An 11,236-nucleotide genomic window follows, 5' to 3' on the forward strand; every position below is an offset into this window, starting at 1 on the left:
TAGCTTGTTGTCATTCATTTTGAACACATAAGGAGTGATTCTTGTTACTTCCACGATGAATCTTCAAGCCCATCTCTACACTAGACGAAATATGCCAACAACTTTTGAGATCACTCAGTTTCCCTTCTAGCTCCATCTTATTGAAGCACGAAAGAACCTTAGCAATGGTCTTGCTAAACATGCCATGCGATAAATGTTATTCCATTGACATCATGGGATGAAAAGTTGTCAAGCTGGTCATTGGGGTTGGGAGACCAATTAGAAGTTGAAATTTTTGCAAAAATGTGAGTAGATGACTTTCATGAATCAAGCTTGAATTAGATATGTCATGTTAGCATGCTTGGAAACGATTGACTCCTTACCCAAATCAACATTCTAGTTATCTTCAATGGAAATCGACAAACTAGAAGTTTTAGTTACTTGAATCCAATCTTTCCCACTTCTCAAGGGGAGATCATCATCCAAAATGACAACCGTTTAAAAGTAAATGTCTATGTTCTGACGTAGATGATAAAGCAAGATGTACTTAAATGCTAGACAAATCCAACTTCCCATTTTTTTAAAGAACTATTGTATCTACACATGTTCAATATGTCTAGCCTTCATGTTATACATAGGTACTCCAGGGCTTTCCAAAAACATTTGGACATATCGTGCTACTTTGTGACTAGTGAGTTTGCATCCTACATTAGAGCAAGTGGATCATGGGAAGGGCTCTTCTAGAGACCCACTAGTGGATTCCACATTTCATAAATCTACACATAGTTTGGAGAAGGAGAATCTCAAAAGTAGATGTGTCATTTGTTTTGCATGGTACAAAAGTAAGTTAGCCTAGAATGATAAGTAGATATACAATGTGTGAAGAAATAACATCATAGTCAAAAAGATTGTGCCTTGCTAGTTTTAAGCGTGCTCACAAATTACTACAAAAATCCCAAAATGTGGTAATACATCACTATCACCAAGTGTTGATGTAGTGAACACGAGTTATTATTTAAAGCACGTGTGAACATACCAAACCACCATACAATGGTGATAACATTCCTTTAAGATTTTTTTTTTTCATTTCATGTAACTACACACTCAAAGAATAAAAGTTTCGTGAGATTTTTACCGTGCAATATTCAGCACTAATCATAATAAAACATCATGAATTGTGCGGATAAGGAGCTATGCAAGGATTTTAGAGCACGGTTTTCAATAAGAAATTGACACATTTTTAATTTATGAACCCACAAGACAGGATGCATTAAACAATTCTCTTTGAATTTTACAACTTGCATCATGTTTAGAGCGTCATGTACATCTTATCAAGAATAGAGCTTGTGCCTACTTGGTTAGGAAAGAAGTTTTGCTCGAAGGTAAATACATGCACATTTTAGCAATTCACAATTATTATCACTTAGTGCTTACTTTGACACTACATTTTTTAAGACAACCATTTGTTCCTCTTGAATGCACTTCCATAGAAAACCATATCAAGCATTGTGCTTGTATTTTATCTACCAGGTAAGAATATAGCCCATAACTATATAGAAGATTATATATGAATGAAATATTTCTCCAATTGGCATTTCCTTGATTCTTGAATGTGAGGTCCTTGTCAACCCTTAACTTAGATTGCTCCATTTTTTTTAATGATACTTAGGGATCATCAAGATAATTCTTTGATTTCAATCATTGGCAAACAATCGTCACTCTTATTAACTCCATGCAATTATTATGTAAGATATATAAGAAAGATATTGTAAAGATAGATGTCTATGACAAAATAGATAATAAAAGGTTCCTTGTTTGAATACCTATATTTAGAATTAATAAAGAATTTGTATGAATAGAAAGTATGGAGTGACATCCACTATGCAAACCATAGTCACACACCTAATTCCAACAATAGCCAATTCGTTCTACAAGAAGTCATATTCATTGGCTTCTTGGTGTAAAGATAGCTTTGACGATTAGATTCAATTTTGTGGGAGATATAAATCCAATTTATAAAATGTTCCACTACCCATGCAATGCTATGAGAATTGTGTGAAGTATCTTTAAGTTGTAGTTTATCAATCTAACCAACATTCAAACAATTCTATTTAATGTATGAAGTAACAAAATAAATTACTGTGTCTATTCTTGATATAGACTTTTGAAAAACATAGTGGAATAATAACATGGTGTAAAGAAAGTATAAAATCCGCCCACATATACATATACATACCTCATTATGGCTCTATAGAAAATATATTCAATATATACATAGTGCAAGGAAACTCTAAAGAGAAGAAAATGCTGCAGCCAAAAGTATAGAATTAGAAGAATACAATTGTAAAATGACACACATTGAGCCAAATACATGCCAAGTCTTTAGACTTTCCATTTTCATGAGGCTCTTCATTCCTAGACTCACTCTTCAGTAATGCACTTGAGATATTTGAAAGGATTTTCAGTTTTTTGAAAATTATGGAGACCTAATATGCCCAAAGAAGAGTCGTTTTTCTCAAAATCATTTGAGACATCTTTATAAAGCTCTCAAAAATAGAGAAATTAACATTTAATTGTTTGTCATCACACCCTCAATGTCAGCTCATAAAAAATAACACTCAAAAGCCATACTATTTGGAGGATACATGACACAAGAAAATTCAACAATGGAAGCAATCAAACGAAATTTTTGATAAGGTGGACACTACAATTGGACCCATAGTTTGAAACGTACAAGAAGAATGTGCATACACACACGGGTATGGAAGCATGTTAAAGGTATACCTAAAACTCACGTGACCCAAATTTCTAGCCAATTTTGTGGGGCAGTATGCTATCAAAAAGACCATTGAAAGTTCAAACAATGTTGAATCACACATGTCAAAAAGACAAGAATGTTTGGGTCAATCATTCAAAATGTTTGCAACCTCAATCATAATTATATGTTTCAACCTATGATTGGGTCTTTGTCATATGGTACAACACATTCTTGTTTGCAATTTCAAACAATTAAGATAAGACCAATTTTCTCAATCTTCCTCATTGCAGCCTCTCTACCCTTTCTTTGCGTTGCAACACAATCAACTCACATAATCGAACGGTTCTTTTGGGTATGGACCCTCCGTTCAACAGGAATATTGCACTTCAATTAGAGAATCACATCCATCTTTGCCTGCATTTTTATTCTATTTGGGCAATGACAAAAGCTGTGGAAACACTAACCAAAATTTAAAAAAGAAAAACATTTACTCACAGTTACTTTTTTCTTGGCATTTGATCATCATCGATATGCATCTATAATTGGTAGTTGTAATGTGTCATGCCAAAGGAAACAGAAACTCCTTTGTGAATTGCTCACTCCACTGCAATAGAAACAATTGAACACTTCATGAAACAAGAGACGGTGCAATCATGAGAGATGCTACCAAGACCGTGGCTCAAAAACAAACCCATATTGAATATCATGTGGAAAAAGGCACTTTTTATAATAATCTGAAGAGGCTCCTCATGATGATATGCAAATAAAAAAATTTAAAGAAATACCCATACTCGAAAAAAGCCTACAACTGTATATCATGTGGAAAAATCTACTTTTTTTCATGATCCATCTGAACAGGCCCCTCATGATGATATGCAAATAAAAACAGTAAAAATAACCTTATGTCCAAAGTATAAGGTAAACATTTTGATAGCAGGGTCCCGTGCACTCGAGTAAGTATCATAGTTGGCCTGCTGACTTCTCACATTTGTTCCAAAATGCAGATCTTCAACCGGGTCCAACATATGCAGCCAATTTAAGTAGCTTGTGATGTATCCCATGTAGGTGCTAAAGAACAGGCCGCCTGGAACCTGCCATACATAAAATCTCAGAAGTCTTCGGTCCAATGCTTAAAATCCAGTGTTATCATGTTTTTGCACCAGCCGGGATTGGAAAAACTGGCTCCTGTGAAACTTTCACACTACCAGCCACAAAACTAGAAAAACCCTCAAAATACCAGTTTCATCAAATTATGCCATTTTTTAGAGAGGTAACTAGCATTATTTTATGTTATTACTATATACTTATATGTTTCGCAAGAACACATTCTATATGTTTTTTTCTGAATTTATGCCTCAAAGAATTGATTTTGGGTTTTTATGCACCACCTAAACACTCATAGCACTAGCCTGTGAGTTGGCTGCTGAATTTTAAGAGATTTTCTTATATTTTAAAAAATAGATATTCTTTATTAAGAACAAGAAAACCAAGTATTTTGATTGGTTGTCTTTACAAACTGGTTAAAAAAGGTTGAAACCGGCCATCTTCCTGAGAAGCAGGTTTCTTGATTGGATCATAAAAAGGGTTTTTGTGAGCACTGCTTCAGTCCACTTATTGAATCTAAGAAGGTCAGAAGTAATATGCCTAGGAACCATTTGAGATTATAAGCTCTAATCTTAAGATCAATGAAGTAACAAGAAAATAATGAAGTCTTTAAGTGTACATCAAGAAACATAGACAACTTGTTTGAAGTGCAGACTCTTTGGGAAGATTCAAACTTTTTCTTTAAGAGGTGAACTAGAAGAAAGACAAAAATTGCCCACCTGCAACAAAGGATCTGCAGCTCCTTTATCTGATCGATAGAATATCAGCTGCTTTGAAAAGAACTCGTTCTCATCGTAAATGCGTGTTGACATTTTACTACAAAATATGGAAAATTCTTCACGTATTGGGGCCAACCCTGCTGTATACTTTTCCAAATAGCTTGCCTCCTGCGAAAGGGGCTGGAAATCTACAACGCACAGAACCTTCCCTTTTCCAAATGCTAGGAGATCAATTCCAAGCAACGGATAATCAAATCTGCAGCACAAAACACGTCCAAGAGTTAATCAATTTGTTTTAAGGAAATGAAAATACATCTGGAGAATCTAACCTATAATCAGGGTACAGCAGACTGTTGAAAGCTTGACCAGCACTTCCTGCATCAAAATATGTAAACCGAATGCGTCGCAAACGGTTGCTGCAAAAAAGCCAATTATGGACTTCTGCTCCCTCCTGACCTTTGTTACTTTTCTGTGATCTCAGATCTGCATCCAATTGTTGGCACTTCAGTCCTGGCGCTGCTACACTTAAAGAGCTCAATAGAGATTCCATATATGGTTTATAAAGCAACTTGTGACCTCTGCCTGTCAATGCCTGGCCCAACTGCATCCCTGCTAGACAGTTAATCTACATGTGCCCAAGTTGGTACAAACACTCCCAAAAAACACATTAAACTACTGAAGTCTGTAAATGCCCACAGGCCATACGAGTGCAGTCTGTCTTTTTTTTTCCAAAGAAAAGTGTCTTATATTAATTAGCATCTTGAGGACAGGGTCCTCAAGATAAATGTACATCGATAGCCGCTTAGTACAGAGATGCACCCAGACTACTGCCTGGGGGTTAAGTCTCTCGGGTGTTCTTTCATAAACAATCATATCTGAGTTTGAATACATCAAGAGGAGGGGAACTTTCCTTATACTGTCATCAACACAAATCTAGACAACTCTCATCGCTATTACTATAACAAGGGAAACAATCAGCTGGAGATCCTTCAGCCTCTAGAAAAGAGAAGAAGTCCTGAAAAATTAGAGAAAATATATCTCGAGGAGGAACAGAGAAATGTCCCTGCATCTATACACATTTAGATGTCAAAAGTGCAGCCGAAAGGGTGAAGACACACAGCACGGGTGGAGGTGTCACAAACTGATGACGAGGCATTCCTAACGGACAATAACCAGTTTATAAGTTGTCTCAACTTATGGGTTCCTACCAACAGGGCCATAGGGACACTAGGGAAATTAACAAAAAACTGGCGGGCTGGCTGTACGGACGCAGAAATCGCGGGTAGGCTGTACGAACGGTCGGATTTTACGCTGGCGGCGCTGACGTGGCACACTGTACGGAATTCCGCAAATTATGCCTGGCAGTAGCAGAACAGCACAACACCTAGCGTTTTGGCATCAGATAGAGAAATCAGCCTAGCGTTTTTGCATCAGCATAAACCCCTAGTGTTTTGCAGATTCGTCGTGACAAGAGAGGCTAATTCCTCTTAATTATATCTTCAAAGAGAATCTCAATCATTTCTCTATATTGTGGGCCTAGTCCTGGTTTAGTCCTGGTTTGGTAGTGATATCCTTTTCAGGAATCTTGAATCCACAGTCAATTGAAGTAACTGATTTGTGATCTTCATTAATCCACGGAGCTAATCTTCCACTGTCCCATACAGAGTTTGAACTTTTTGCATATCCATGATAGAATCCATTTTGAGGGCGTCATTGACCAATGATTACAAGGCTTTCCATTCCATAGTGGCTCACCGCAAGAGGCTTCAGCGTTTTCAGTTTTCAACAGTCAGACACCGCAGTAGCCCCCGAACCTCGCAGATCTCACCTTCCCGCAACAGATCCTTGCTGCACGGTTAGATTTAGCGTAGTTTGCAAATTCAGCCCGGAACGCAGATTTCAGCATCTGCGTTTTCAGCGCGTCGGCGTCGCATCGTCGCCATCGACATAGAGTCAGAATTCAGCAGATAAAGATTTACAAATTTCAGCCATTAGCGTTTTCAAATTTGAGCCCGTCTCGTCATCGTCGACATTGTCGGCAAGTCCAAGCATTGTAGAGATTTGTGCAATCAATAGTAGACCGCTCTCGCCACAGAGAGTGGGGCGTTCGGAGGAGGGTTTTGACAATATTCTGGTGTCGTATTCTTCTCCCTCTATCTCTCAATCTCATGCACCTTCGTTCACAGTGTTCACCACTTTGTTTGTGTCCATTGCACTCTCTCACTAAAGGAATGGAAGGCTCTCCCTTCCGTAAGTAAAAGGAACCTTGAGCACAATTCGGAGCAATCATCTTGAGCAAAGTTCAACATTCACTTCCGCTGCACCTTACACCACTCTCTATGGCGAGAGCGGTCTACTATTGATTGCACAAATCTCTGCAATGCAATGGGCTTGCCGACAATGCCAACGACCATGAGGACGGCGACGAGACGGGCTGAAATTTGAAAACGCTAAGGGCTGAAATTTGCAAATCTTGTATCTGTTGAATTCTGACTGTATGTCGATGACGATGGCGATGATGATGATGATGATGCGACGGCGATGCGCTGAAAACGCAGTGCTGAAATCTGCGTTTTCTGGGCTGTATCTGCAAACGCTGGCTGATCTGACCGTGCGGCGAGGATTTGCTGCGAGAAGGTGAGATCTACGAGGTTTGGGGACTGCGGTGCGGTTGCTAACTGCTGAAAACCGAAAACGCTGGTGCAACTGAGGGTTCTGTCGCGCCGGGAATCTGCAAACGCTAGTGGTATCAGTAAATGCAAAAACGTTAGGCTGACCTACTATCTTGCCGCAAAAACGCTAAGGAATCTGCTGTGGTCTGCTATTGCCGGGCTTATCTGCAACTGCAAAACGCTGGGGCTGATCTGCACTTGAAGAAAACGCTAGGCTTGTTCTTGGCCGAAAACGCTAGTTGTCATGTCCGGGGGTCCTGCTGAGAAGGTGTTCTGTTGGACACTGGTCCCTGCTACCTCTTCTGCCAGAAAGTGCTAGCGCTAGGTTTCTTATATAGTTGCTTGTCAAAATTGCACTACCCAGTTTCCCGACAAAGTCACTTATTAATAATAAGTGAAAAATGGCTAAAATAGGGAAAATAGGTCTATGCATTGTAAAAATGCTCTTGATGGGTTCTGATGGTAATCTGATGATCATGCTGTGTGCAACCAGAGGATATGCATCTACTCTAAGTGTCTGAACATGCACAGTCTGCGAACAGACTCACAAAAGTGCCAGAACACTTCCTAAGCTAACTCAACTGGACTGAACTGAACCCTTGTCATGAAATAGCTTGTCCACGTACACAATGCACATAGGGTTAGATGTGCACGTGACAACAACCCGGCCTGGTAAGTATCTTGGGCAACGTGTTGAAAATCTAAAGACTTTAATACAGGGCTGAAATAGAGCTTGAAAAACTACGGTAATGCTGTGTTTGTGAGCCTACGATGCTTGGCTGGGGGCATGATGTGCTCATGGTTCTCGCTAGCAGATCGTTGGGAGCAGGATGTGTCCACTATTCAACTATCAGGATGTGTTCACTGTTTAAGGATCAAGGAGCTCAAGGTTAAAGAAAGTGGAGTCTTGGTTTGGGAGGCATCCACCAACCTTGATTTATCAACGAGTGCAAACATAAGTGACAAATTGTTTGAAGAATGATTGACAATTGCATTGTCTTAGGTGTATCAAGTTATGCACGTGCCTAGTTTATAGATTGATTATTATGTTAGTCATTTTATGTATTTGACATGATTTATTTAACTGGGTTGGGAAACTTTCAATGGGAAGTATATAAGGACCTTGTATCCGTACGTCCACTACTACAAATATGTCTCGCATCTATGCTTCCGCATTGTGCCATTCTGACAAGTTACCTATTACAAAAAAATACCCACAAAGAAGACACAACAAATTAAGAATTTTCTACACGACCACATGGGTATGTATACATTGCTCACGTCATGTGTGGCATGCTTAGGAACATTACAAACATCCTGGATGAAAAATTTGATAGCTTTTGAGGAAGGCAGATACCAAAATTGTCTCTTATGTATGATGGGTGATCAAATCATAAATCCGTGTGTGTGTGTGTGTGTGTGTGTGCCACTTGGATGTGGATCCTCGAGCTATCTGACATCTAGAGCAACAAGCAACTGAGTTGTACAGCTATATCAAGTAGTGTATCTTATCTAAGGTGCAATTTAAGTGGAGCAAATCAAGAAGCTCTCTCTGCGCAAGATTGCAAGATCCGTATGCTGGTACATGGCTCCCCCCATGATCTCTCTTTGCAGAAGCTATGCATGCTGGTCTCCCCATGAGCTCTCTCCACACAAGATCCGCATGCTGATACCTGGCTCCCCATAAACTCTTCCCGTGCAAGATCTGCATGCAGGTTCCTGGCTCTATGACTCTCAAAAAGCCACCCGTGGACACCTAAAGAGACAATGCCACTTTTGTATCCCCATTATCCTAAGATCAGCTCCAGGGCTCTCAAGGTTAGAGGTTTCAAAATTTTGTGTGTAGCCAGAGAATTATATCACATATAAGATGGTTGTGACTTTCTGTTCTCTACGTATCAATGCATCTCTCTCTCTCTCTCTCTCTCTCTCTCTCTCTCACACACACACACACACACACACACACACACACACACACACACACACACACACAAGCAAGCACGCAGAACAAAAAAAACAACAGACAAGGCAACTGTAACAATACCAAAGCATCTGGACCAAAGACGGAACGAGGGGAGCGGGAGCATCTGCTACTGCACTCTCTCTCGAGTCCGTGCTGGGGTGACCTTGAATGTAGCCATTCTAAGCCATTAAGCCCGAAGACGGAGTGCAGCCTCCGGTCTGCCATCTCTCTCTCGCTCGCACACGAAAGCAATCGCTCGACGTGGTGAAAATTTTGGGAGGAGGAGAATTTTATACGATCCCAAGAGACTTTAAGGAAAAGTCCGTGCGCACTACCTGCTCGCTCTTCTTCCGTTTTATTCAAATTTATGTAGATTCCTTCACATTTCTCCTAATGGTCCGTTGTGCTTTGTCTGCACACTAGCGCCAGCAAAATGACCAGGTATTGAACCTCAGCGCATAACGAAATAACAGTGCCAAACTGACGTGCTAATCATCCCAACTCGAATGGTTTCAAGCCTCTGACTGGCATTGCTCCTTCTATAAAAAAAAACCCTCTTGTCCTGGCCCACACTCCTCAGCCCTACCTCAGCCCTACCCTACACTGCGTTCAATCGTGTTGCCAACTCAGTCGTGCCTTGTATTCAGTCGTGCCGGTGACCTCGTTGCCATGGAGTTGCTCGTTCTTTTTTTCTTTTGCAGCTCCGCAATCGCACCTGTTGAAGATTCTCATTGTACTTTCTTTTTTAAAATGTGTAAGACCTACTCGGGTGCCAATAATATCACGCAACACCCCGTTAAAGAAGCAGCAGTGCTTGGGTTGTTGGCTTACGAAAGTTGATGTCGAATTTTATTATTTGCGAAACCAAGGTTTAAACCCCGATTGCGTGCATCTTTGAGTTAGCCTCTTGCCGTCCTTAATATCCTGATGACACTTTTTGCATTAAATAACATGCCTATCTGTGGCAAATGCTCTGCGCGACAATAGCTTCTGAGTCACCCATGTCATCTGAAAGCCCTGCTCACTGCGCATCTGTTGCGCCTCTTGTAGCCCAAAATTCACCATGGAGGAAGAAATTACAAGTTGTGCAAGTTAGACGTACCGCTATTGGGCCCTCTACCCTACATACGAGCTCTCCCTTTATTTGGAGATTTCTGCCAGAGATTCCTCCCAACTCAAGCATACCTTCACTCTCCAAAATGAAGTGACCATATTTGAACACGTGTAGGTCAGCTAGTCACCATTTTGGCGTAACTCTCATAGCCAACTAATCGCCCATGCTATCTTGTTGCACCATCTCAAATTTTTAATATGAAAAAAGCATTAATATAGGACTAATCTCCTGGGTCCTCACGAGCTAGCGCAATCTGCCTCGCCTTCACTGCCACCTCGCGGCCCTGCCTCGTTGAATTTACTCCAGTCTCACATCTCATGAGATTTTCATTCTCTTTTTCTTCGACAATCGTATCGCCTACTAGGGAAGAGGAGCCAATTTAGAGGCGGTGGAAGTGCGCATGCAATTGGGAGAGTTGTGCTCCACCATTTCGAGCGTGGGGTGCAAATGAAAGAGCTCCACATCGGCAAGCTCTAGCAAAAATGAAAGCGCGAAGGGAACTCCACAAGCAAAGATCTCGACCAAGAATACAAAATCGCATGTAACAAAACAGGGGTCCAATTACGAAACCATCAAGGGGGGGAGTTTAGAGCCGCGGGCGCCAGCATGGCTTGAACCTTGAATCGAACGTCTCACATTTGTTTCCAATCGCGCTAACCACGGAGAAACTTGCGCGTTGGTGCCTCTAAAGTGAGTAATATAAACTTTATTGTTTGGGGCTCGACGGGTCCCTAAACAAGGACCCGTCTTTTTATTGGCTCCTCTACCCTAAGAATTTACTAGTCCTCAAATAACATGTTGAGCAAAGGCATTGGAGTACATGATGCATTTGTGGTGGGTCGTTAGAGTAGATGGCTTGGACCCATGAGGCCGTTCTATAGGAAAATTGAGTGGTGGGTTGTGTATGTTTTATTTTTGGGTCATGTA

The 11,236-nt window shown here is 40.6% G+C and overlaps 1 protein-coding gene across 3 annotated transcripts; it reads right to left on the reverse strand.

The window, feature by feature from the left end:
* Positions 1–2,827: 2,827 nt before the first annotated feature.
* LOC147455390 (uncharacterized) lies at positions 2,828–9,616 on the reverse strand. 3 transcript variants are annotated; one of them, XM_086514168.1, is made up of 6 exons: positions 9,277–9,616; positions 4,890–5,185; positions 4,561–4,816; positions 3,637–3,828; positions 3,233–3,341; positions 2,828–3,151 (listed from the first exon to the last, which is right to left on the reverse strand). In XM_086514168.1, the coding sequence occupies exons 1-5, from the start codon at positions 9,418–9,420 to the stop codon at positions 3,297–3,299; spliced, it is 933 nt and encodes a 310-aa protein (XP_086370294.1). In that variant the 5' UTR covers positions 9,421–9,616; the 3' UTR covers positions 2,828–3,151; positions 3,233–3,296. The 3 variants fall into 3 exon arrangements, with proteins under 3 accessions (XP_086370294.1, XP_086370296.1, XP_086370295.1); XM_086514170.1 differs by having other exon boundaries at positions 4,890–5,169; positions 9,277–9,605; XM_086514169.1 differs by having other exon boundaries at positions 4,890–5,161; positions 9,277–9,599.
* Between the last annotated feature and the right edge of the window lie 1,620 nt (positions 9,617–11,236).

Source organism: Adiantum capillus-veneris, chromosome 6, assembly GCF_014529385.1.
Source record: "Adiantum capillus-veneris isolate H3 chromosome 6, ASM1452938v2, whole genome shotgun sequence".
Classification (NCBI taxonomy): domain Eukaryota; kingdom Viridiplantae; phylum Streptophyta; class Polypodiopsida; order Polypodiales; family Pteridaceae; genus Adiantum; species Adiantum capillus-veneris.

Coding starts and splice junctions, on each gene's coding strand:
- LOC147455390 (XM_086514168.1), bottom strand. CDS start 9,420: ATGGCAGACCGGAGGCTGCACTCCGTCTTCGGGCTTAATGGCTTAGAA. Junction 5,186..9,276: donor TCTTTGGTCCAGATGCTTTG/GTATTGTTACAG, acceptor GGGCACATGTAG/ATTAACTGTCTAGCAGGGAT. Junction 4,817..4,889: donor CTGCTGTACCCTGATTATAG/GTTAGATTCTCC, acceptor TTTGTGCTGCAG/ATTTGATTATCCGTTGCTTG.